Source organism: Podarcis erhardii (assembly GCF_964252035.2).
Source record: "Podarcis erhardii genome assembly, chromosome: 8".
NCBI classification, from domain to species: Eukaryota; Metazoa; Chordata; class Lepidosauria; order Squamata; family Lacertidae; genus Podarcis; species Podarcis erhardii.
The window spans coordinates 11,033,828-11,060,303 of NC_138499.1; the positions used below are offsets into that span (position 1 = coordinate 11,033,828).

The 26,476-nt window shown below is 42.9% G+C and overlaps 1 protein-coding gene and 1 long non-coding RNA gene across 5 annotated transcripts in view; both read right to left on the bottom strand.

Annotated features, from left to right (window-relative positions):
* Positions 1–3,577: 3,577 nt before the first annotated feature.
* The window catches only part of PHF20L1 (PHD finger protein 20 like 1), a 58,142-nt gene continuing 35,243 nt past the window's right edge, over positions 3,578–26,476 (bottom strand). For 2 of the 4 annotated variants that reach the window (XM_081874098.1, XM_081874097.1), the window contains 12 exons: positions 25,826–26,078; positions 22,403–22,480; positions 21,891–22,097; positions 19,307–19,363; positions 18,437–18,541; positions 16,355–16,519; positions 14,604–14,785; positions 13,494–13,593; positions 11,355–11,550; positions 9,627–9,993; positions 4,936–5,101; positions 3,578–3,993 (listed from right to left, as the gene is read on the bottom strand). In XM_081874098.1, coding sequence (XP_081730224.1) covers positions 3,851–3,993; positions 4,936–5,101; positions 9,627–9,993; positions 11,355–11,550; positions 13,494–13,593; positions 14,604–14,785; positions 16,355–16,519; positions 18,437–18,541; positions 19,307–19,363; positions 21,891–22,097; positions 22,403–22,480; positions 25,826–26,078 — 2,019 coding nt within the window. In that variant the 3' untranslated portion in view covers positions 3,578–3,850. Of the gene's footprint in view, positions 3,994–4,935; positions 5,102–9,626; positions 9,994–11,354; positions 11,551–13,493; positions 13,594–14,603; positions 14,786–16,354; positions 16,520–18,436; positions 18,542–19,306; positions 19,364–21,890; positions 22,098–22,294; positions 22,481–25,825; positions 26,079–26,476 lie in introns of all 4 variants that reach the window. The other 2 variants (XM_081874101.1, XM_081874099.1) reach the window with 2 other exon arrangements.
* Positions 23,159–25,819, bottom strand: LOC309349076. Its single transcript, XR_014159670.1, has 2 exons — positions 23,600–25,819; positions 23,159–23,566 (listed from the first exon to the last, which is right to left on the bottom strand). It is a non-coding gene; the product is annotated as an uncharacterized lncRNA (long non-coding RNA).

The following is a 26,476-nucleotide window of genomic DNA, read 5'->3' on the forward strand; positions in this document are numbered from 1 at the left end:
TCTCGACCTCACCCCACTGTCCTCTGAGGGTCTTCTGGTGATTCCCTCACTGCGAGAAGTGAAGTTACAGGGAACCAGGCAGAGGGCCTTCTCGGTAGTGGCACCCGCCCTGTGGAACGCCCTCCCATCAGATGTCAAGGAAATAAACAACTACCCGACTTTTAGAAGACATCTGAAGGCAGCCCTATTTAGGGAAGTTTGTAAGGTTTGATTTTATTGCAGGGATGTCCAACAGGTCGATCGCGATCTATTGGTAGATTCCCGTGAGGTTTTGGTAGATCGCAGTTGATCCCTGGCTCCCTCTCCTTAGCATTGCTAAAACTGACTCCTGCCCCGTCCTCTCCCTTCACTGTTGTATGATCTCTGGAAGGGAAGACAGAGCTTTTTCTGTGGTGCTGTTTTGATCCATAGCGATCTTTTTGTGAGTGACTTTACCGCTTCGTCCCCTGCCTTTAACCTCCCTCAAAAATGAAACTTCTCTCCTCCCTAAAAAAAAAAGCTCAAAAACTTTGAGCTGAATCTCTCAAAAGTGGGGGTAGACCACTGCCCGTTTTTAATTCTGGAAGTAGATTGCAGTCTCTTGAGAGTTGGCCACCCCTGTTTTATTGTGTTTTTAATACAGTGGTACCTCAGGTTACATACGCTTCAGGTTACAGACTCCGCTAACCCATAAATATTACCTCGGGTTAAGAACTTTGCTTCAGGATGAGAACAGAAATCGTGCTCCGGCGGCGCGGCAGCAGCAGGAGGCCCCATTAGCTAAAGTGGTGCTTCAGGTTAAGAACAGTTTCAGTTTAAGAACAGACCTCCGGAACGAATTAAGTACTCAACCCGAGGTACCACTGTATTCTGTTGGGAGCTGCCCAGAGTGGCGGGGGGGGGCGGGGGGGGGAATGATAGATAGATGATAGATAGATAGATAGATAGATAGATAGATAGATAGAGAGATAGATAGATAGATAGATGATATAGATAGATGATAGATAGATGATATAGATGATAGATAGATAGATGATAGATAGATAGATAGATAGATAGATAGATAGATAGATGATAGAGCAAACTATTTGCTATACCACTTGATTAAGACCTTCCCACTTTGACTAGGTCCTAGCCTAGAAAGCCATGCAGAGCATTTTGAGCATTGCTTCATGAACACATTTTAAAGCTTATCCAAAATGTGAGATACACTTAAGATGTAGCAGAAGCAAGAGCGGGCATCAAGACTCAGTGGCCAAAAGACTCTTGGTGCAGAGGTTTTAAATGGTCTCTGGAAATCCAAGGAGGTCACTCCATGGCTTCAAGGCAACTGAGAAGTACACTGGTGGAGCCAATCTGACGTGTTTGCACCACAATGACCTTGTTCCACCCCTTCCTAGTACGCGGCAACATGGCTCATGGTCAGCTGAGTGCTGCCAGCCTACTAGCAGGTCAAATGACTGGGCTAGACAGAGCATTAGCCTGACTCATCATAAGGCAATTCCGTACTGCAGATTGCAATTGTCACACGAACTGCACATTTCTCAACCTCCTGAAAGGCTTTGGAAAATCGGATGATCTGTAAATTGAAAATAAAATGTTAAGCAGGCCGTGAAGAGTGAAAGGATGCAGAGTATGCAGAATAGTTTAATAAACAGCTTTACATACAGTACCTTACATATAGAACAGTGTATCTGCAAATTTAAATACATTTTTTTTAAAAAAAATGTACAGTGGCTTGTACTCTTATCCCGGGGGAACTTCAAGTTTATGGCCTGTCATACAGTTCTCGTATGCTTTTATACATATCACCAGCACTGAAATTGCAAGGGAGGCGTAAAGAGTTCAAGTATCGTGCTGCCGTTAGTTACACAACCTCTTCTGAACAGTCAATATTTTAAAATTTTGCATTTCATTTTCTCTTCTTTCTTTTTTACAAATTTCAAAACCTGTACATACATTATTTTCATTTTCTTCATCTCTCTCTCTCTTTTAGAAGCTGCGTGTTAAAAGGCAACATTTTAAATATTTTGTCACCAAGGTCTTAGTCTATTGTAATAAAACTAGACTTGTCAATATAAATATGTCTCTAGATTGTATTATGTATATGAGCGCCTGTATGTGCGTATCACACCAACACACAGAGAGACATATACACATAATAAAAGGTGTATTGTAGCAGTGGCTGCAGCAAAATTGCAGATGAACAGAAGTGAAGTGGAGGCTCTGGACTCGGTGCAGAAACAATAAAAACAAAAACAAAAACCGCACAGCAACTAGGTTGACTTTGGTTTCACAATGCTTCGCAAACTCATAATTAAGCGTCCCTAACAGATAGTGAAGTTGTTCTCCATTAGAGGCGCTTAGTACAAGTAATAGGTTTTTCGCCATATCCGCTCTACAAGGGCAGCTACCAACACTCAGATTTTGATTCATAGGAAGGCGGTCCCTGCTCTGCTCTGCGCTGGTTTAGTGCGGCGCATGGGAGCCAACTGAGCGAGCGGCGGTTAAATGACCCCCATGGGCCGCTTGTGGCCCACGGGACTTAGGCTGCCAACCCCTGCTCCAGGGTTAAAATAAGCATGGGAAATGTTTATTTGGAAAAAATGACAACAGTACAAGCTGACCCATTCCAAGCTCCTTGGCATGCAACACAAGTGAATCCCATCGGGAGACACCTGCACAGATGTTGCAATTTCATTCTGTGCTGTTCCCGACCCCCCCCAAGGGTTGTCTGCAAAAACAGCACCAAGTCATGGTCCCATCGGCGTGAGGATTTCTGCAGGCCTCCCCCACTTCTCACCACACCCCTCTAAATCTGTTCTAGGGATTCCCAACCCTTCAGAGCAGATTTGGGGACGATGCAGGGGAGAGGAGGCAGGTGCAAGTCTTGCTGCAACAAATGGAAATTCTTGCACTGGCGGGACGCATTGCTTGGATGCTGCCCAAAATCTAAAAACATGTTAACACGGGAAACGGCCCGATTTCACAGCCCATCCGCTGGCATTCTGAATGTTCTGGTCATTCCTCAATCCAGCTGAGGAGCAACAGTAGTTCAGAGAGCTAATGCTAAGCAGTCGTCCAGGACAAAAAAAGTTCTTTAAAAAATGCACTGTAGCCCTGAATACTGTTGCAGCTAAACGCAAATATGATTTAAGTACAATATTGGATGGTTTGCTGGCTGGCATTATGGAGAGGGAGCAGGGGAAGAGGAAAAAGGAGCAACACATGGCAGACGACTCTCATCCTCCCATTTCAGTGGTTTTCGAAAACTTTATTTGGCACTTCTGACAATTACCCTCCCCATACCTGTTTCTAACAAGGAGCGCAGGATCCCCGCAAGGAAGGTTTAGTTTTAAAAAATAATATTCGTGAAGAGGCCACCACAGAAAACAGTCTCTCTTTTTTTCTTTTTAAAAAAGGGAAGCTAGTATTTTTCATTTTCCTGGGTAATATTTGTTGCACCAGGAAAAACAGGCATTGGCTCCATTTTACCTATCCTTCAAGATACCAGGGGGTGCAAATCTTTCTCTACTATCACACTGAAAGAAAACATTGCGCTTTCATTCCTTCTCCAACACAGCTTCTTAATCCCCCCCCCCCTTAAGGAAACACCAGTCTGAAGATTTTCCCGACATGGCCTGTGGGAACATCCTGGCAGGCCGTATCGTGTGCCCCTTCCTTGATGCTTTCCTCCTCTTTCCCCTTTTCTCAAGACCTTCGGGATAACGGGACATCCAGCACAGAACAAAGGAATAGTGTTCAAGCGTCTTTTTATTTTCGTATTTCACCCCTTCGTCAGTCTCGCGAAGAAGCGCAAGAAATCCATTGTCAAGAGCCTATCTGCGTATTCCTTTCAGCTTCCGCTTTGTCATACGGAACAAAAGGTTGCTATTTGTTGGACTTTGCCCATGTCAGATATGAGCTGCTTGATCCGGCGCTTGAGCTGAGGCAGCCGTGCAAGGGGCTCCGGTGGCTCCAATTCCCCGGTGAAGTCAAGCCAGCTTTCTAAAACTGCACAGACAAAAAGAGATACGAGCGCAGTTAGGGATAGCAAGACGCAGCAATATTTAGGCTTGGTTCTGGAGTCGCACTAAACCGGGAAGCCCCCAAGCTTCTCAGCTTTCTGAGAATAATCCTGATCCCTTTTCCGCTCTGGGACAGCTGTAGGGAGATAGGAAGCACCCACTTCTGGTTTCAACTAACCGTATTGTGTCATTTAATCTGAACAGATCGCAAATGGACAAACACAGGGCATTCAGCTATTCTCGGTTGGTTAGAGCATGGTGCTGATAATGCCAAGGTTGCAGGTTCGATTCCTGTAAGGGACAGCTGCATATTCCTGCATTGCAGGGGGTTGGACTAGATGATCCTCAGGGTCCCTTCCAACTCTACAGTTCTAGAATTCCATGATTCCTAGAGCTGTCAACCAAACTGAATACATCCCATCGCTCAGCCCGGACGCTGAGGTCCAGCTCCAAGGGCCTTCTGGCAGTTCCCTCACTGCAAGAAGTGAAGCTACAGGGAACAGGGAACCAGGCAGAGGGCCTTCTTGGTAGTGGCGCCCGCCCTGTGGAACACCCTTCCATCAGATGTCAAGGAAATAAACAACTATCTGACTTTTAGAAGACATCCAAAGGCAGCCCTGTTTAGGGAAAGTTTTAATGTTTGATGTTTTGTTGCTTTATAATAATTATTATTATTACTCTGTTGGGAGCTGCCCAGAGTGGCTGGGGAAGCCCAGTCAGATGGGAGGGGTATAAATAAAATAATAATAATAATAATAATAATAATAATAATAATAATAATAATTAGAGGCTTCCTCAAAAAGTGATGATTGTGAACCTTGCATTGCACATTACGCACCAGTTTCTAAACATGTTACCATTCCAGAAACTTTGGGATGTGGCAGGGTCCAAATTTCAATATATGCGCTTATTGCTTTAAGATAGTTACCATCCACTTCCTTTTCGATAAGGTCCATTCTGCTAGCAACTTCGTTCTGTACGTTCTCTATGTGGGTGAGGAGGTTTAGCTGCCACTGAAGATGGGAGTCCACATGTTCTTCGGCTCCTCTTTTTTCATTAAATACAAACACAGTGTTCCCTTCAGCCAAATGCCTCTGTTTGATATCCACAAAACAAAGATTGGGTGGTGGGGGGGGAGGGAGAGAGAGAGAGAGAGAGAGAGGGAGAGAGAGAGAGAGAGAGAGGAATTAGCAAAATGCGTAGTCACAATTTAAGGCTGTCTCTACACCACACCTGCCCACAGATACAGCCTGATTGAAGATGCTTCCCAGTAGCTGAAGAGTGAGATTAAACAAAGCCGCTCCTCTTAAATGATACAGCATAGCAAGAGAGCATTGGAGGTGATTTGTTGAGGACTATACAACTACCGTATAGGTTAATACAACTTATAATAATGGCTGTAAAGCAGCACTACACATTGTAAATCATATCCTCGTTAATATGCACTTGAAGTTCTCCAGCAAAATATGCTGGTAGCAAAAATGTAAGACACAATCCAGCAAATGGATTATGGGCACCTCTGATTTCAAAATTTTGGTGAGAGTTAAGCACATGCTTGAATTTTCCCAGTGAAATCAACAGGACCTTAAAGAGTTAGCTCTGGCTAGCTGCTGCTGCTTCTTCTTCTTCTTCTTCTTCTTCTTCTTCTTCTTCTTCTTCTTCTTCTTCTTCCTACTATTATTGTGACATACTTCTAGACCTCATATTTGTAAGGAATGGCCCAGCTATCTATGATAACAATTTCACAAGGCAATGGGGAATCTGCACAGACTTCCAGTGTTTGTTTGTCAGAGATGGATATTTTGGTGAGAGAAGAAAGAAAGAAAGAAAGAAAGAAAGAAAGAAAGAAAGAAAGAAAGAAAAGGAAGGAGGCTAGCAAATAACATTTAAGTTTTGCAAATTTCAAAGGGAGTTTGTGTGGTAGTATAAATTCAAAATGTTGGTGCTGACCTTTAAAGCCCTAAAAGGCCTCAGCCCAGTATACCTGAAAGATCGTCTCCGCCCCTATCGTTCAGCCCAGACACTGAGGTCCAGCACCAAGGGCCTTCTGGCAGTTCCCTCACTGCAAGAAGTGAGGTTACAGGGAACCTTCTCGGCAGTGGCGCCCTCCTTGTGGAATGCCCTTTAGTCAGATGTCAAGGAGTTGAACAGGCATACAACTTTTAGAAGACAACTGAAGGCAGCTCTGTTTAGGGAAGTTTTCAATACTTGATGTTTTATTGTGTTCTTGTATCTCTTGGAAGCTGCCCAGAAGGGCTAGGACAACCCATTCAAATGGGTGGGGTACAAAAATAATAATTATTAGTATTTCCTGTACAGTTCATGTGCTCCTATGTGCATCTGGTACATAACTGTAATATGTGTAGATAATTTATTATGGTCAAAGACCAGCTCGCATAACACAATAAAAACAGCGTTCATAAGGATAAAATATACAATCAGAGCAGATTGCAGCATAGCTCATGAATTAAAATGGAGATATATACATACACCTGTACAACTGAGATTTGGGCTACCATAAAAATTGACCCTGAGGCACCCCAAAGGACGACTTCAGCATTTCCCTAGTAAGCTATTTTATTCTACAGTATGATCTGTGCCATGTAATATGTGTAGAAAAATCATTGCACCCAACACAGCTCTCCATGCACTGTTAATCAGTTACAGAAAAAGATAAACAAGTTTCAGGTTTTGTTGATTTAAGGCACCAGGTGAAGTACAATGAAAATTAAAAGTGCTAGGTAGAACGTCAAGGTTCAGCTGTTGTTCGCTCTCAACCTACCAAGCACACAAAGAACAGGGCTCTATAGCAGATGACCACAAATGCAAAGGTCGCTAGTAAAGGCATAGACTTTTAACCCCAACGGTGCGTTATAGATTAAGTACACATTACACCATCATATGGAACAACTGATTGGTTCAAAATTGGGAAAGGAGTACGGCAAGGCTGTATATTGTCTCCCTGCTTATTTAACTTATATGCAGAATTCATCATGCGAAAGGCTGGGCTGGATGAATCCCAAGCCGGAATTAAGATCACTGGAAAAAATATTAACAACCTCAGATATGCAGATGACACAACCTTGATGGCAGAAAGTGAGGAGGAATTAAAGAACCTTTTAATGAGGGTGAAAGAGGAGAGCGCAAAATATGGTCTGAAGCTCAACATCAAAAAAACGAAGATCATGGCCACTGGGCCCATCGCCTCCTGGCAAATAGAAGGGGAAGAAATGGAGGCAGTGAGAGATTTTACTTTCTTGGGCTCCATGATCACTGCAGATGGTGACAGCAGTCATGAAATTAAAAGACGCCTGCTCCTTGGGAGAAAGGCGATGGCAAACCTAGACAGCATCTTAAAAAGCAGAGACATCACCTTGCCAACAAAGGTCCGTATAGTTAAAGCTATGGTTTTCCCAGTAGTGATGTATGGAAGTGAGAGCTGGACCATAAAGAAGGCTGATCACCGAAGAATTGATGCTTTTGAATTATGGTGCTGGAGGAGACTCTTGAGAGTCCCATGGACTGCAAGAAGATCAAACCTATCCATTCTTAAGGAAATTAGCCCTGAGTGCTCACTGGAAGGACAGATCCTAAAGCTGAGACTCCAATACTTTGGCCATCTCATGAGTAGAGAAGACTCCCTGGAAAAGACCCTGATGTTGGGAAAGATGGAGGGCACAAGGAGAAGGGGATGACAGAGGACGAGATGGTTGGACAGTGTTCTCGAAGCTACAAACATGAGTCTGACCAAACTGCGGGAGGCAGTGGAAGACAGGAGTGCCTGGCGTGCTCTGGTCCATGGGGTCACGAAGAGTCGGACACGACTAAACAACAACACCATCATTAGTATTCCTTCAACTGAGCAGACGGGCAGGAAACTGGAGCCTGGGAGGCAGTCCTTGCACACATGGACTATTGGGAGAGCATCAGCTGAAAAACAGCTATGGATTTGCAAAAAAAGCTGAAATGGAATACCGAGCAACTGTGGAACTGCCTGTGAACCGGGCAAGTTTTAGCAAGAAGAGAAATAAAATGCAGGAAAGGAAGTGGAAACTACATCTTTTAGGAAAAGAAAAAATCATGATATTATGTCTGCTGCTGCCTACAAACAAACAAACAAACAACAAAACACTGAGCATGAGTTCCTAAAGTGCCAAGCTGGAAATGTAACTGTCGAGTAACAGAAGAGAAATTTTGAAATGAGTTTCACTCCTCTTACTTGAGTGGATGGGGGGTGGGGCGGCATATTGTGAATAGGAAACAGGTCTGGATAATGTAGTTTTATGTGTTAAGTCATGGAGGCAACCTGCAGTGGGGGAGGGACACAAAGGGAGCAAGCGGTAGGGAGATGTGGCTGTGACTCCTTTTGCTTGAACTGCTTCTATAGACAAGGAAATGCTTTCTGGTGTGTCCAGCCAAAATTTATCTCTGTAGCGTTATCTATTGTTATCACTGTTACAGTGATCGTTAATTCAACTTCTGACCCGCCCCTCACCAAAAGGTCCCAGGGATGGGCTACAGCAATCTTAAAAAGCAAAATTAAAATCAGTTTAAAAGCAAATGCAATCAAAATAACAGAGTGGGTCCTAAAACTATGCATTTCAGGTGTCAAAGGCCAAGGTAGGTAAAGAAAGGCGTCTTCAGCATGTGATGAACAAGCATAAAACTTCCCAATTCAAATTCTGTCCTTCTGTCCAATGCTGGAATGATGGACAGCACTGACCCATCATTCCAGCTGCTCTTTCCAAGAAACTTTTAAATACTGTAAAACTGTCAGCATGCTCCTTTGCCCACTCCTTTCTCTAGGCTGAAGATGCTAGACTGTTCTCCTCTGATATCTGAAGCTAATTTTGCCTTCATAAAAATTGCCAGAAGGGCAGCCAGGATAGCCTGTCACAGCAAAAACAAGTTAGGAGTTATGTAGCGCTTAGGAAGTAACCAAAATAAACACAGCACAAGTTTTTGTGGACTAGGACACTTGTCTTCAAACTGGTGGGTCAGTATACACTAATGCAGGTTGGGTCTCTGTCTGTTTTTGGACTACAATTCCCAACATCCCTGACCACTGGTCCTCCTAGCTAGGGATGATGGGAGTTGTAGTCCAACAACAGCTGGAGAAACCCTGCACTGGAGGGGCATGGCCTGACCCAAGGTAGGTTGCAACAAGAGGACTACCGGCACGCAAATATATAGGAAAAGGTTAAGAAATGGGTCCCCAAATGCATGTTTGGGTTAAAAGGATGCCCTGTATCTGAAAAGGTTGAAGATACCTGGACCAGAGTCTACTTCAGGCATAGGCAAACTCGGCCCTCCAGATGTTTTGGGACTACAATTCCCATCATCCCTGACCACTGGTCCTGTTAGCTAGGAATGATGGGAGTTGTAGTCCCAAAACATCTGGAGGGCTGAGTTTGCCTATGCCTGGTCTACTTCCATCAGAGGCAACAATAACTTTTTTAGTCTTTAGGTGCTATGGGATTCTTTGTCGCTTCTGCCTTCACACCTAACCCCACTTACCTGGGAGTAAGCCCCCATTCCCATTGAGTTACTTCTGAATAGTCATGGTTAAGATTGCACTGTAATTCTTGGAAGGTTGCACAAACAAATGGGTAGTTTTACCTGATGGCTGAAACCATCTTCTTTAGATGAATATTGTAAACAGTTTTTATCCTCTAAGGGAAGCTCCTGATCGTCTTCAAAACTGCTGGTGTCGTCGTCTGAGCTTATAGGACCGGCCATCATTTTGCAGTCCTGACTGTAACTCTGGGGTTTCTGGTAACTGTGCTCGCTCGTAATGTACGTTTCCTCCATCTTCTGGGGTAAACTAGGGGGCTCTCTATGGTTTTGACCATGATACGTCCTTTCAGGGGGGTTAAGGGTATCTGGCACAGCCAATACCCTTCTTTCCACTCCAAGAGTTATTTGGTCTGGATCCTTCCGCACACCTGTGCAAGCCCACAAATGAAGGTCAGGATGGTGCTTGTTCCTGGGGAGAGAAAAAAGAAAAATAAAGGGGTCAAAGCGGTAGAGAAACCAAGTCGATTTAAGCAGCCTGAAGAGGGGATCTGTGTTGACATTTTTTACGAAAGACATTTGGGTGAGCAGTTCTACGACATGTGAAGTCTGCAGTGTTCACAAGTCCATCAAGTGGAACCAAGTTTGTCTCATGATACACATAAGTCAGTTGACGTGGGGGTGGCGGGGGAACTGGCTCAAATCTCTGTACGTCAACACTTCTGTCTCCACTTATGGAGGGAGCGAACCAGAAAACGTCTGGTTCAACGCCTGAATGCAAAGCAGGGCCTTTTGTCTTTCTGGAACTCAGTCTGATGTGGCACAGGGGGCAACTTGTCAAAACAAATTACCGAAGTCCTGCAATGACCAGGCATGCTCACCTGAGCACCCAGAGACGGTACAGCTGAACAATGTGACACTGAAATTGGAACACATTGTAATTTCTTGTGGCAGGACCATTGCATTGCACGAGCATTGCACGGAGCTCGGCACTTTGTTCTTCTTAAACAAATACCTAATGGCGATAACAGCTGGTCGAAACCATCAGGGGAAACTATGGTAGGAGAGCTGAACTCCTCCACATCAAAACTGGCCCCAGTAAAAAACCAGAGGCATTCCTTTTAGGTATAATCACAAACGATATTCCTGACAATCAAAGGAAAGTATTCCTTCATGCAATGACAGCTGCCAGGATGCTTATAGCAAAAAATTGGAAAGGGAGAAAAATTCCAATGAAAGAATGGCAAATTAAATTTTGTGAATATATAAATCTGGCAAGACTCACAGCATTTTTAAAGGGACAATCAGACCAGAAATTATTAAAAGAATGGGGATGTGCTAAAGAGTATATGAAAAAACATTGTTCCGGAGTAAGCATATCGGTATGTAATTAATGATGCTTAACAGGGTTAAAGAAAAAGAAAAATGGTGTAAAAAGTATAAAGGTAGAAGTAATCTACATTAGACACAACAATTTAGAAAGAGTAAAATTTTTGAGGTCTTAGAACAAAGGAAGGAAGTCAATATGTGTATATGTATGTAATGACTAGATTAGAATGAAAATATGGTTTTATTTGTAGATGTTTTTCTTTTCTTTTTTCTGTTTTTCTTTGTTTGTATAGTTTTATTTTGAATTCAGTGTTTGTAATTTTTGTTGTAATTTTGCATTGAAAATAAAATTTATAAACAAAAACAAAAACTGGCCCCTGCTCCCCTGAAACCATTCTATCCCTGCCACGCAGCTACCCCAATTTTTAAGTGTCTTATTGTTCTACCAAGGTAAAGAGAGCATATCCCTAAAAAGTAATATGCAACACCAGAATGCATGCTTACTTTAGTATCCCAATCTTCAGCTGCAGCCCGCGCAGTATTTCCGTAACACCATACACGTCAGCCAGGAGGTGGTGCGTCGACACAATCTTTTTGGCATTCAAATGAGAGTAGTTCTCTTTTAAAAACGACAGACCACACATGTGGCCGTTATTCAACCAATCTTTATCGTAGAGATATTTGGCACTCCATCTCTGACCTACAGACAATGAGGGATTCAGATCTTATTCTCTTGCTATCGCTGTGGAAACTTTTTGTTTTCTATCGGAGGGTGAATAATGCAAAAGGGTGGATGCACAGGTGTGTATTTGCACAAGTGCCATCACAGCTGCAGTTACAGGCAATGAGAAACCATGCACTCCGTTTAATAAACAGACCAACTAAACACATTCATAAGCCTATATAGGTTTAAAACTCATAAACGGGAGAAGAAATGTGTGAAGGGGCCCTCAAATGCATGTCAGTATTGGTGCCGGGAAGGCTTATGGGCTCTTACTATAACATGGGTAGGTTCCTATCACAGAAGAGATTTGCCTGCCTGCCCAATCACCTGGTTTTGCAACTTTGGGATGTTCCTGGGTCTGCACCATGAAGCCCCACTTGTGGTCGTTTTGAGGTGTGGTGATTTGCCAAATTTGGATCCTGAGCATCTTCAGGATTTGGAACACCAGGGGAAGAATTAGAATGGCAGACAGATTGAATTTTTTTCATCTAATTGTATTTGTTTTATTCTCTTTCATTGGGGCGTACTTTAAAAAAAATTAATCTGCCTGCAGCCTTTGGGCATACAGTGGATTATAAATCATAAATAGAGCGAGAGAGAGGAAGCATTGCCCTGGTGGAAGGGTAGAGAGCCTCCGACCCAAGGGCCGAATTTGGCCTGTCAGACCTGTTCATTTGGCCCACCAGGCCATTTGGCCAAGCCATACCCACCTGCCACATCATGCCATTATATATTACTACTACTACTACTACTACTACTATTACAGTGGTACCTCTGATTATGTACCTAATTTGTTCCGGAGGTCCATTCTTAACCTGAAACTGTTCTTAACTTGAAGCACCACTTTAGCTAATGGGACCTGCTGTACCGCCGCTGTGCGATTTCTGTTCTCATCCTGAAGCAAAATTCTTAACCCGAGGTAGTATTTCTGGATTAGCGGAGTCTGTAACCTGAAGCGTATGTAACCTGAGGTACCACTGTATTATTATTATTATTATTATTATTATTATTATTATTATTTATATACCGCCCAATACCTGGAGATCTCAGGGCAGTTCACAGAATAAAATCAAAATATAAAACCACGAAATACAGTGGTACCCTCAGGTTACATATGCTTCAGGTTACATACACTTCAGGTTACAGACTCTGCTAACCCAGAAATAGTGCTTCAGGTTAAGAACTTTGCTTCAGGATGAGAACAGAAATCGTGCTCCGGCAGCGCAGCAGCAGGAGGCCCCATTAGCTAAAGTGGTGCTTCAGGTTAAGAACAGTTTCAGGTTAAGAACGGACCTCCGGAAAGAATAAAGTACTTAATCCGAGGTACATAATCAAAATAAACCCCCCCCCCCAAATACCCACATTTTAAAAGGGCATAGGATCCTCACGGCTTTTAAAGTAAGACAATTAACAAACCTGGACAGGAGTCATATTATCCAACTCCCCACCCCTCCCCTAGATGCTTATAAGGGTAGAATATAGCATTGGGCCTCCACAAGGATGGGACAGGAGGGCAAGGAAAGGCTACACGTTAGTGGCCACAGAACTCTGCAGACAAACCCAGGAAAACAACTGCAGAAAGTGTCATGCTTCCTTGAATTTACTGACCACATCACAAAAATCTCCCCTCTGTATCTCTGTAGATGGAAAACTAGCATGTTGGAGAACTGAGCTAGAACATTTCATCCTGAGGTGCTGCCTTTTCCCAGACAGTTTTTTGGGGGGCATGTAGAACACCTCCTGAAGTCTGAGCAGCAACTGCACCATGGATTTCTGCTGACTGCCAAGGCCAGATCCTAGACTATATCACCACAAATGCTGGCTATAGAAACACAGCCTTAAGTGTGTGGGGAATGGGAGCAGTGAGCTACTACAGGGGCTTGGAAACGCTGGGGCTTAGCTTGAAAATTTGCTCCTACCAGGTGGGTCCCTGCAAACGTAGCAGATGTATTGCTCTGGAATGCTGTCTTCCAACAATCCCATGCACACGCTGTGCTGCCAACACAGGCACTCTTCACACTGTGGCGGTGATTGAAAGAGAAAGGAAATAATGCATCATAACGTGAGAAGGAATTTCAGGTCCAACCCTCGCTTGGTTAAAATGACAACAACAACAACAACATGCAGTCATGGCTGGTGGAAGCTTTGGTTCAAAGTATCTAAGGAGGCACCAGTCTCTGGATGCTTTGTCTAGAAAAAGGTAAAGGTAAAGGGACCCCTGACCATTAGGTCCAGTCGTGACCGAATCTCGGGTTGCGGCGCTCAACTCGCTTTATTGGCCGAGGGAGCCGGCGTACAGCTTCCGGGTCATGTGGCCAGCATGACTAAGCCGCTTCTGGCAAACGAGAGCAGCACGCGCAAACACCGTTTACCTTCCTGCCAGAGCGGTACCTATTTATCTACTTGCACTGGTGTGCTTTCAAACTGCTAGGTTGGCAGGAGCTGGGACCGAGCAACGGGAGCTCACCCCATCACGGGGATTCGAACCGCCGACCTTCTGATTGGCAAGTCCTAGGCTCTGTGGTTTAACCCACAGCGCCACCTGCGTCCCTAGCTTGTCTAGAAAGACGGCTTATAAATACTGAAACAAATAACGGTTAGCGATAAAGAGAACCAAGGACCGTCTCTTGCTCATGTTTATTCCACATCTGATTTCTCAGAACCTGCTCAGACCTCAGGAAAACTGCTGGCTGTCAGAGTAGACTGCCTGGAGTTAGAAGGGCCAAGGGCAACTCCAGTATAAGGTAGTTCCAACTATTCCCCATAAATTGCATGAGACAGAACTCTTAGAATGGTCTCTGGAGGAAAAAGTATTAACTGTGCCACTGTAAGAATAAAAATATGTATTATCTCCCCCACCTCCACTGGGGAGCTCCACAGAGACTGAATGCAGGCACAGTGCTAATTCAATATATATATATATATATATATATATATATATATATATATATATATCCCAAAGGGAAAAAGGCGCTGAATAACTGGATAAAAAATTCCATAGAAAACTGTACTGCGAGCAGACTCCTTACCTGAATCATGAACCCATTTTCCTCATCCATTTCACAGATACACCTGACAATTTCATTGAGAGTATCCTCTTCATCCTGAGATTCTTCGAAATTGGTTGAATCAAAGTCCTGATTGTACTCATCGCCACTCAGCAGCAAGCTCTCGGTAGAAGAGTCGTCTAGAAACTCCATATCAGAGAGGTCTGAAATTTGAAAACAATACAGTTTGGCAAGTGGGTAGCATTGGATTAGACTCTGTGCATTTGGAACAGCAGACATTCAAACTTCCTCTTTGGATGGACATTGGTATGATGCTGTGCTCACAAAAACTGCCTACTTCAAAAACAGAGTATCAATCTTATTATTTTACAGGTTAAAAAGATTTAATACCCCACATGCTTTCGTTCAGAGATCTTCCAACTCAGTTTACTATAAAGCAGGAACTGAAATATAAAACATCATTACACAGTAAAACACCAATAAAAAAAACCCACAAGCAGTAGTGCAATCAAAACGGAAAGGACTGGGTTTTTATTTTTATTTTTTTAACTAAGTCTTTACCCAGTGCCCAGAAGTTGTAATATTCAACACCAGGTAAGCCTTTCTGGGGAAAGTATTCCAGATATGGCGGCAACATAACTGAAAAAGCCTTCTTCCTATTTGCCACCTGTGTGATGGGAGCACCGACAGAAGAAAAATAGGGGTGTGCATTGCTCTTGGGAAGCATTTATTTCACAACAGTAGCCAAAAGCATGAGCAAACTTTGCTGATGAGTTCACTGGATAAGCTCGGGCAAGCTACTACCAAAAGATGTGGCAAAGACATCTACCGTATTTTTCGCTCTATAGGATGCACTTTTTCCCCTCCAAAAATTAAGGGGAAATGTGTGTGTGTCCTATGGAGTGAATGCAGGCTCCTTGGCTTCAGCGGTAGCAACGCGAAGCCTCCGAAGCGCAGAGGGAGCGCTCCCTCCGCGCTCCGGAGGCTTTGCGTTGCTTCCAACCTCTCTCGCTCTCCAAACTTCAGGGATAGCCGCCTGAAGCCTCCGGAGTGCAGCGGGAGGTCCCACTGTGCTCTGGAGGCTTCGGGTTCCTTTTGCTGAAGCCGGGAGAGCAAGACTCTCCTGGCTGCAGCAGAGAGGGAGAGCTGCGCAGCGCCCCTTCAGCGAAGCGGGAAGAGAAATGGAAGGGGCTCCGTTTCTCCTGCCGCTTCGCTGAAGGGGCGCTGAACAGAGAGAGAGGGAGAATTTTTTTTTCTTGTTCTCCCCCTCTAAAACAAGGTGCGTCCTATGGTCGGATGCGTCCTATAGAGCGAAAAATACAGTAGATAAGGTCTGGTTTTCCCCCCCCTACATAAACAAAGCAAAACAATTAGGTTTATAGAATATATAAGGGCACACTAGCTATGCTGAGCATTTTTGTTCAGAGGCAGAATCTCTGAAATTATGAGATGCTGGAGCAGAAAAAACAGGAGACAACAATCTGTAACATGTCCTATTTGCAAGATTCCAGAGGCATCTGGCTGGCTTAGGGAAACAAATGGAAACAGGCTACTTTTAGAGGGCTGTTATTAGGTTTTTTGGGGGGGAATCTACATGAAGCACTTGGCTTATCTGAAGAGTCGTTTATAAAGAAAGAGAAATTACTCTTCAGAAATGCAAAAACAAAAAATTGATAGCTAAATCAGAACATATTTGGTTAATTCCTCAATTTCTCTAGATGAAAAACGAAATTAAGATTTAAGCAGAACAACATACAAGACAGGAAACCTACTTTCACCACTAAGGTCGACAGACAGAATAGCCCTTGGGTACTGATAGGTTGTGTTCTTCTCCACGGTTGTGCTCCGTAGTGTCAGCGAGCTTCCAGAAGACCTTGTAAATGGAGAGGAGCACCTGTCCAAGTACTCAAGAGAACTATCGTCAAAATCCGAATAATCTGCAAAGTAATCACAAAACACGACCACATGGTCTCACTGTCTACCTACATCAAGATGTATTTTGCTAACACACACACACCAAATATAAAAGGTAAAAACCTTGCTTAAAAAGTCACTCCTTTTAGCACTGTATGCACATAGTCAACAAAAGAGGTTTAAAGACTGTGTCAAGGCAAATCTAAAAAAATGTAGTATAAAAACTGACAATTGGGAAACACTGGCCTGCGAGCGCTCCAGTTGGAGAACAGCCTTGACCAAAGGTGTCATGGGCTTTGAAGACACTTGAACTCAGGACGCAAGTGAGAAACGATCTAAGAGGAAGGCACGCTTGGCAAATCCACACCGTGATCAGCTCCTGCCCGGAAACCAATGTCCCCACTGTGGAAGGACGTGTGGATCCAGAACTGGCCTCCACAGTCACTTATAGACTCGTTGTTAAAACCATGTTTATGGAAGACAATCTTACTCGGCTATAAGTGATCACCGAAGAAGAAGAAGAAGCACATAGCTTCTAAAACTAACGAACAGGAAATAGCTACCTTAAGCAGATTCACATGGTTTTAGAACACTGCTAGCCTCCAACAGGCAATTTTGGATATGTTTTCACATTCAGGTAAGAAGTGATGAATTACAGCAGCATGAGTCACTTGTTCTTCCCTTTCCTGTGCTGTAACACGCAAAAATGAAACTTGCATGTTTCCATTACAAGATGTATGAATTCTTGTATGGATTTCATACATCTTCCCGTAGGGCAGGTGTGGAAGTGCTCCCTTCACATGCTACCCAGATGCTCAAGTGATTCCTGCAATAATTTCTCACTCCTGTGAATGTGCAACGCAGGTCTATCGCAGGCTTTTCAGTAAGCGCCCACTCCAGTCCCTTATCACCAAAACTCAAGATCTCAAGATGACTGACAGAGATGTTTATGAGCAGCACATTCAAAGAGCATATGCCCAAGAACAAGAAATTGATCAACATCTCATGTGTCAAATACAGAGGACGCAACATGTTACCCTTGCACGTAACACTAAGCCAAAGTATGGCTTATCATGAATGAGCAAACATGTTGGTGCACATTTAGAAAACTCTGAGTGCATAGCTGAGCCACAGTTTGGCTCACTGTTACATCAGAACCTGGACTGCTGGTTTGTCATGCTCCAAACAAACCATGATACCACTTCCCATAATGTCAAATTCAACATCGTGACATAATATAATAAAAATGTAACTTTTCAGTTGACCAATAAGTCCAGTATGTACAAAATACAAGTCCTATATAGTCAGTGCCGTACTACATTCTTTTCCAATTTCTTCATCTCTCTTGTATTTTGTATTTTTCTGGTATCGAATTTTTTAGAAGTAGTTCTAGTAAATAACTTTGTGATTGTTACTATACGGCCTATTACGTTTACGTGTGTTTTCAATAGGATCTGCTTAATATAGGCATTCCGGTGATTCATGGTTTTGTAACTTGCCAAACAAACCATGAACAGAAACCAAGGTTTGTTATTGGCTTACCATTTGCTGGTTTGTTTCTAGAATAACAAAGCATGAGCCCAAGCTTGCATGCAATACTAAGCCAAACCACGGCTAAGGTCTTGGTACAAACAGAAGCAGCTGGACCTGGCAGAGGAGCAAAATGGCTACAATTATTTAAATAGGCACCAGCCTGCCTGTCCTTCATGCTAGGCCATAGATTGGCTTAGTGTTGTAGGTGAATGAGGACACTGGGGCATGATGCCAAAAGAGCAATTTGGTCAACGGGCAGTATCTCAACAGATCTAATAAACACATCCTGAAGCAACACTGGAGCAATTTATGCTTAAAGCTCATAATGCATGGAGATCAAACTAGCGAGCAAAGTCTGAAACAACAGGCAAAGTCTTTAGCTAGATTTACAATATTCTAAACTGTACCATGCTGCTTTGATTTCTTCTTTTTCTTTTTCTTCCTTTTCTGTTTCGACTTGTGATCTTTCTCCTTCTTCTCCTTCCTTTCTTTATCCTTCTCCTTCTTTTTACCTACATTGCAAATGGATCTTTATTAAACAAAGGGCATCAGTGTAAAACAAACGCAGCCTGTTCCAAGATTAGGTCATGTGCTTCCAGCCACCTGTCTGAGAGTGGAACTGTTCGCTTACAACAGTACTTATGCCTATTTACTCAGAGGCAAGCTCTACGGAGACAAACTGGGCTTACTAGTAAGTGTATTTAGGATTGCAGGTGAAGTGGCCAAATGTTTTCAAAGGAGAAGGAGTTTTAGAGATGAACCAAGAACTGAGCCTTGCAAAAAAAATCTACAGAGGCAATGAGATTTAATGACAATGACAAGTCGTAACTCAGAATTACAGTCATAGCTCAAGGTTAGTTGTGTTTGAACAAGAGCAGCTAGACAAGGAGGACCTGACTGCAACAGCACTCTCCTCGCCTGCAATTCCTAACAGCTGGTATTGAGAGGCATGCTGTCTCCAACAATGGAGCTACGCTACATATATCTACACCACTTCTACAAATTTATTTAATCCCCTTTTAAAGCCATCTAAGCTGGCAGCCTTATGGGAGCAAATTCCATAGTTTAACTATGTTCTGTGTGAAGAAGTACATTCCTTTGTCCTGTGACCCCTTAAAACCTTAAAAAGCGTTAACAGGTGGAAATAATAATAATAATAATAATAATAATAATAATAATAATAATAATAATAGTATAACAGACAGGCTACATTCCTGCTCTCTCAAGCTACAATTTTGTTTTGTTTTTGCTGAAAATGTTTTTTTTTTTGTCCATACCAAGCAGCGACGAGCATCTGTCTTCCAATTTCGTTTTTCTCTCCGTTTTCAGCATTCCTGTGGATGTAAGAAAGGAAACAGAAGCTTAGCAGAACACTGCTGGCAACAGTGTGTTAAGTCTCTTGGTGGCAAGCACTAGGGACCAAGCTTTAGTTCATTTATACTGCTAGATCTGAAAAGATTAAACAACGGAGGATGAGAAACAAGGAAACGAATCGAAGAAGTAGAAGAGTTTGGATTTGATATCCCGCCTTTCACTCCCTTTAAGGAATCTCAAAGCGGCTAACATTCTCCTTTCCCTTCCTCCTCCACAACAAACACTCTGTGAGGTGAGTGGGGCTGAGAGACTTCAGAGAAGTGTGACTGGCCCAAGGTCACCCAGCAGCTGCATGTGGAGGAGCAGGGGCGCAAACCCGGTTCCCCAGATTACAAGACTACTGCTCTTAACCACTACACCATACTGGCTTTCACATTCACTGTTCTCTGAATAAGAGATGTAAGTGGTAAAACAAGAGTTGTAAAACAAATTTTTTAAAAAGCATTTACCATACTAACAAAAAGGGGCACTGAATTATGTTACTCTGAAATTTCCATTTCTAAATTAGCTGCGGCCTCCATGTATGACTATGATCCATTTCATGTGTGATCCTCTGGGCTAAAGAAGCTGCTAGAGATTATTATCTGAATACGTTTTGCACAGAAGGTAGAGTAAAGAAGGTGTTGCGAACAGGATGAGAGGTCCTGACATTAAAGAAGAGATCAATTCTCCAAGCCAGCACAGTAACCAACTTATCCTCCTGCATCTTTTCCTAATTCTTTGCATCCCAAGAATTCTGTGAGGCCTGAACAGCACTGAGAAGACAGATGTGATTTACTTTTAGATAAAGGGTCAGCAATCTTTTTAAGCCAGATTTTTTGAGAAAGTGCCATGGGAATCTCCCATTCCACTTGTCTCCCCCCTCCTCCAGAATTATTTGTTTCCTGAAGTAAACTTCAGTTTTCGTGTATTGCTTTGCTTCTGGAAAAGACCGGCACAGTTTATTTGCAGTCTCCTTATGTTGTATACATTGGCAAATCATCATGCTTCCACTTCAGAAAACTGGGTGTGGCTGGGTTGCCACCAACCACGCAGAGCAGTATCAGAGATTTAAACTGTTTCCAAAATGGTTGCTTCCGAAGATAGCTGAATGAAGGTGTAAGCAGAACCATGGCTAACTACAGTGGGTGGAATCCGACTAAATCACTGCCCGAGTGGAATGACTTCTGCAAGCACAACTGAACTTCCCCTCCCTCTCTACCCGCCAGAACAGATTTGGGGCAGGGGGTGCGAAGAAGAAGGAGGAGGAGTTTGGTGCGCACAATGACTTAGTTGGATACACAGCTTAGTGGCCCAAGGGGTGGCCAAACACGGCCATAACTAAAACAGCAAATAGTAGGGTCCTTTTCATATACAATATGGCATGAAAAGTGGACCCACACACTGAAACAAGAGAATTCAACCAACCTCTCCTTACAGATAAGTGTACCTGAATGATACACACACACATGCTCGTTGCATTCACACAATGTATTTCCTATATGAGTTAACATACTCTAAACATATGCAACGACAGCTGCATAGACGTTGCTAGCCCAGAGATGGAAAGAAGACTAAGTCCCTACCAGAGAAGAGTGGCAAATTAAACTGTTGGACTATGCTGAAATGGCAAAACTGACCGGGAAGCTCAGAAACCAAGAAGACCAAAACTTTAATAAGGAATGCGAAAGACTTATAATTTATCTTGAAGACCACTGTAAGCAGATGAAAACGTTAGCAGGACTGCAATAACACTTGTTGTGTAGCAAATATAGTGGAGACAACGGAGTAATGTAAAATATGGACTACTGAATAATATGCAGTTGAAAGGGTTGACAATGGGACTTATGGATGGGAGAGGGTGGGAAGTCCAGAGATTCAGAGGAATCTTTAACTTATACTTGAAAAATCAAATATATTTTTTTCCAAAAAAAACCACATACTCTAATATACATCTAGACAGCATCTTGTTTAGTTAAAGCTACAGTTTTCTCAGTAGTGATGTATGGAATGAGAGCTGGACCATAAAGAAGGCTGATCGCCAAAGAATTGATGTTTTTGAATTATGCTGCTGGAGGAGATTCTTGAGAGTCCCATGGACTGCAAGAAGATCAAACCTCTCCATTCTTAAGGAAATCAGCCCTGAGTGCTCACTGGAAGAACAGATCATGAAGCTGAGGCTCCAATACCTTGGCCACCTCATGAGAAGAGAAAACTCCCTGGAAAAGACCCTGATGTTGGGAAAGATGGAGGGCACAAGGAGAAGGGGACAACAGAGGGCGAGATGGTTGGACAGTGTTATTGAAGCTACTAACATGAGTTTGACCAAATTGTGGGAGGCAGTGGAAGACAGGAGTGCCTGGCGTGCTCTGGTCCATGGGGTCAGGTCACAAAGAGTCGGACACGACTAAACAACAACAACAATATACATCCAGAAATGTTCTAAACGCAGTGGCCTATAGCATTCTGCATGACCCAATACACTCTTGAAACCCGCTGACGTTTTACCTGATGCCACTGGGGCTACTTTGTCATCAGTCGCCGCTTTAGAAGAATGGCACAACACCATTTGATTATCTTCCTTCTCTTTAATGGGGTAGTCACTGCGGAAAGCAGCCTCCGCAGTTAACAGCGCCGACACATCCAAGTTGCGGCTTAAGTCAAGAGGGAGGCAGAGTCCACGCTTCTCAAGGGAGACATGAGCAACATTGGGAACTACATAAAAGAAAGAACGGGATATTAAACGACAGACAAGCACCGCGTTCCTTGAGGTCGCTGAGTTACACACCTAACGTGGCAGAGATCTCATCTATTAGCCAGAAGTTCTTGTCTGGCAGGACATGTCTCGCGAAGGTCCTACGTTTAACACTTGGATTCTCTCTGGTTCTTTACTTTAGACTGAAATACATTACCCTCCAGTAATGCTGGCGGCTGATTTGGGGCACTGATGGAGAACACTTTTCTATCAGTGACTGGAGAGGGAGAAGGAACTTTTTCTAGTGAACCATGAGGCAACGAACCAGTCGCTAAGCGCTGTGATCTTCTTCTCCGCTGGCTATTTTTGAAGGATCTAAGGGCACTCACTGGCTGTGATGGACCTAAAAAGAGACCTTGCAATGTTCATGAAGCAGACACAGGTCATCATCTTACTCTAATATTTCTAAGGAGGTCATAAGGCGCTTGCCTTAAGTGGTTCCCCATCTATCACAGCATCGCTCTTTACAAATAGAAAAATGGGGGATACCAGGAGACTAGAGGAATGGTTTTTAGCTTCAGTTAGTAGAAGCAGGCTTTTAATGAAAAGGCTTGCAATGGGGGGGGGGGTCCCTTGTGATGGAACAAATCTGGCACAAAAGGTCATAGGCAGCACTAATATACCTAAGCTCCCTGATACATTTGATTTCTGACTCTCTCACTTCCTTCTTAACTGCTAGGAGAAAATTATAAACCAGGGATGCTGAACCTGTGGTTGTCTGTGTGTTGTTGGGGCTTCAAGCCCCCATCAGCGCAAGCTGATGTCCAGAGATGATGGGAGCTGGAATCCAACAACAACTAGAGGACCACAGGTTCCCTGTTCCCACAATAGGATGTTATAAATAAATGCAGAGCATACCATTTCTTAACATTCCTGAAGGAAGCAAAAAATGATAAACTTTCTGATACAAAACTGTTCCATTGTTTTTGCAACAATGCAATATCTGCTGAATGCCCTCTGTGGGATTGCAGGGCCTGGTAACTTTTCGGCAACTAATATTAACTTATTTGTTGCGCTAGCCTTTCGGTTAGGTTTTGGAAACGCACTCACAATGTGCCTATTGTTCTTTTACTTCGGTCTGAATGTACTAAATCGGTTAAATCCTGTTTCACTTGATTTTTATAGTCATTTATAATTTCAATAGCATGTAAGCTACCTTGGAATGAAGGTGTGTGCACACACGCATGTGTTCCAGCTTATAACATCCTTGAGAAATTAAGTATGGTAGGTTTGATAATGCACTAAGCAATCGTTAGTTAAAACCAGGGGGTAAGTCAACATGCTTGCCAGGTGCTGTGGACTAGAACTTCCATTAAAACACAGGAGCCTGGCAAAGGGTGAATGACAACAAGATCTGGAGTGCCTCGTATTAGCCATGCCATTGTAAGCCATTATCATATCACTGATTCAGTGAATCCCAATACTGGGCCTTTGGATTCAGTTTTAGAATTTTGCTCCTCACCCCCTTCCTCCAACGCTACCACTAATACAGCAAGCTGTGTTTGCTATGCATATTGAAATGATCTCATAATCATGCGTATGTGAGTGAACTATGCTGGATTTGATTTATACACAAGAGTTATACATAGGGAAGTTGCCAAGAGGCATGAAGGGTCCTTTATTTTCCTTTGGTCAAATTCCAGGATTTTTAATTTATTTTTGGGAGGGGCGGAGGTTTCCAATGGGTTCAAATTCAACCAAAGCAAAGCACTTTGCAATCTCACTGATTTCAGTGGAAGAAATTCAAGTCCGTGGTTAACTCTTCTGCTGAAAGCAACGGGACTGCAATGGTTTGGAGGAAGTGAACTCAGCAAAGTTAATTTCCACATATCTACATTCAAGCGATCACTTTAAAAGCTCGCACCATGAAGTTTAATTTGAAAACCTACCTCCTTTCAGCGGCTTTCAATATACAGGGGATTTTATGTTGTGCATTTTTAGCTTCTGTTGTTCTGCTCTTTTATTTATTAATTTGTGGAATGGATGCTTCTTTTATTTTATATATTGTAAACAACTTTAGATCCAATGGAAGCCACTTTATGTAAAATGTTTCTCAAAAAGCAGTGTATAAATTAAAATAAACACAGCTTAAGAAGTTTCATAATTGGAAAAATATATATATAATCCCCAGGTTTAAAAAAACTGAGGAAAGGGGGGGGGGAAGACCTGCAAAATGCTCAACTCTCTACAAAAGCTATAACTATGGTTTTCAAGTCTACCACAATAGCTGCAGATTGTTAAGAGGGATTTCCTTTACAGTGCTATCTTTGCATTGTTAAAAGGTACAAATCATCCTCAGTGAAGGTTACTTACCGACATCATGTGCAATCGCAACAAGTGTGGACGGCAACATTTAATGAGGGAAGATTTAGAGTGTCATAGACTGATGAAGCGTTTCAGTGCAAAAGGGGGGGGGGCAGGGGGAGAGAATTACATTTGCACAAGCTGTTTCCCCCTTCTCAATTAATTAGCAGCACAATCCAGCCAAACGTTAGGTGCGTGCAAGTCCCTTTCAAATCAGCGAGACTTGTTAAGTAGCCACGGCTGGATCATAACATTCAGTGGAAGATAATTTTAACTCGGAGATGGAAGAAAGCAGCCCTAGGAAGTTTTTTGTGTGTCATTCTTCATTTCCCGGAGAGATGCAAAAGATCTAGAGCAGCGCTTGACAGAATCCCCCATTCTCTACTTTACGGCTGACAAGGGATTAAACCCTCTGGCAGGGAAATGTTAAATGGTACGGTCTGAAAAGGGGGGGGGGGCAGAAGAAAGCAAGTATTATCCTCATCCATTTCCCTACCAGAGGGATTTGGACATTTCTACAATTTCAAACATTTCGCTGATCAGTTTTCTTGCAGTTTTGAACATTCCTGTTCCTCCATCTAAACCAGCCTCCTTTGGACCCTCATCCCAGGGACCGAAACCTGTTTTTTTGTTTGTCTTCTATAGCACTAAAAGTAAGAGGAATTGTCACACAGAGAGCAAGAGCCAGTAGGTCCAGCAGGCAAATCATACCAGTAGATTTTCTCAAGGATGAGGGTGATGGTGGGGGAACAACAGCAACAAAAACAGAAACAAAAACACCAACACCACACAAGAATGGCTCATCTTCTTTTTGAAGAATCAGGGCCTCCAAAGCAGATCAGCTGTAGCCTTTGCTGCTCCGTGTAACATGACGAGTTGGGCTCTTGCCATGAATTTCTGCCATCGTACAAGTGCCATACTGTGTGTGTTTGATATTTCCGTCTTGGGAACAAATGGGTTTACCAAAAAAATTAATAAAAAATACACCACACACACAAAAAACCCACACACACACAACCCAAAACTGCCAGGCAACCACATAGGAAAACTTTTGGAAGCGGCAAAAAGAGTTGGTTTGGGTTTTGTTTCCTTCCTCCTTTCAGATGACCGATGTGCAAGGAGTTTCCAGTACTGGCTACTAAGGACTTGGGTGTAGGGGATAACTTCAGTGGTGAACTTAATTGCATGTACTATCCCATGTCACACTTGCATTCCACTCTCCCAGCCCCCCCCCCCCAAAAAAAACCAGTCTGTTAAAAACAAGTCACATTCAAAAGAAAAGGAGAAAAAAAAGGAAAGAAAAAGAACCACCCCAATGATGATTATTTCCCAATATGACTGTAATAGAAGTAATTATGGTATGTTTTAAAATGTCTGTGCTCACTAGTTTTATTTATCACAGAAGAAGGAAGCTGGGAGACCAGGGTCAAATCCTCCACTTGTATTAACTCTGGGGAAATTGGTGATTTAAGGGACTTTATACACCCTGCAGAATCTCCAGATTCTTGTTTGCATTTCTTGCTGCGAGCCTTTCCTGAAGACAAAGTTGAGGGCAACAGTGCAGATTTCTGAATGTTGGCAGAACTGCTAATATCAGCTTCATTTTTTTTCTGACTTTGAGGCTTAGGTGATATCTCCTGAATAAATAATAAGAAATTGATACTTTTATTGCAGTTTCTTCATTGCAGCTCTTGTATTCTATTTCGATTTATTTTTTTTAAAAAGCAACTTCAGTACTTAACAACAGCACATTTTCAGAACATTCCCCACCCCCACAAATAAATAATAATAATAATAATAATAATAAACAAAGTTAAGAAATAAGCAAGCTGAAACTTCAAAAAGGGGACTCAGCCAAAGACCACCATCCCAATCCAGTGAGCTGCTCCAAGGTGCAGGAGCCTGGATATGCCCTTTTAATTTCCTTTTCTCGATTCCCCCCTCGTTTCAACAGAGAAAGACTGATCCCCACATGCAGTTCAATGAATGTGCGGATGGGCTCATTCTCTATAGAAAGGGGAGGTGGAATCTACAC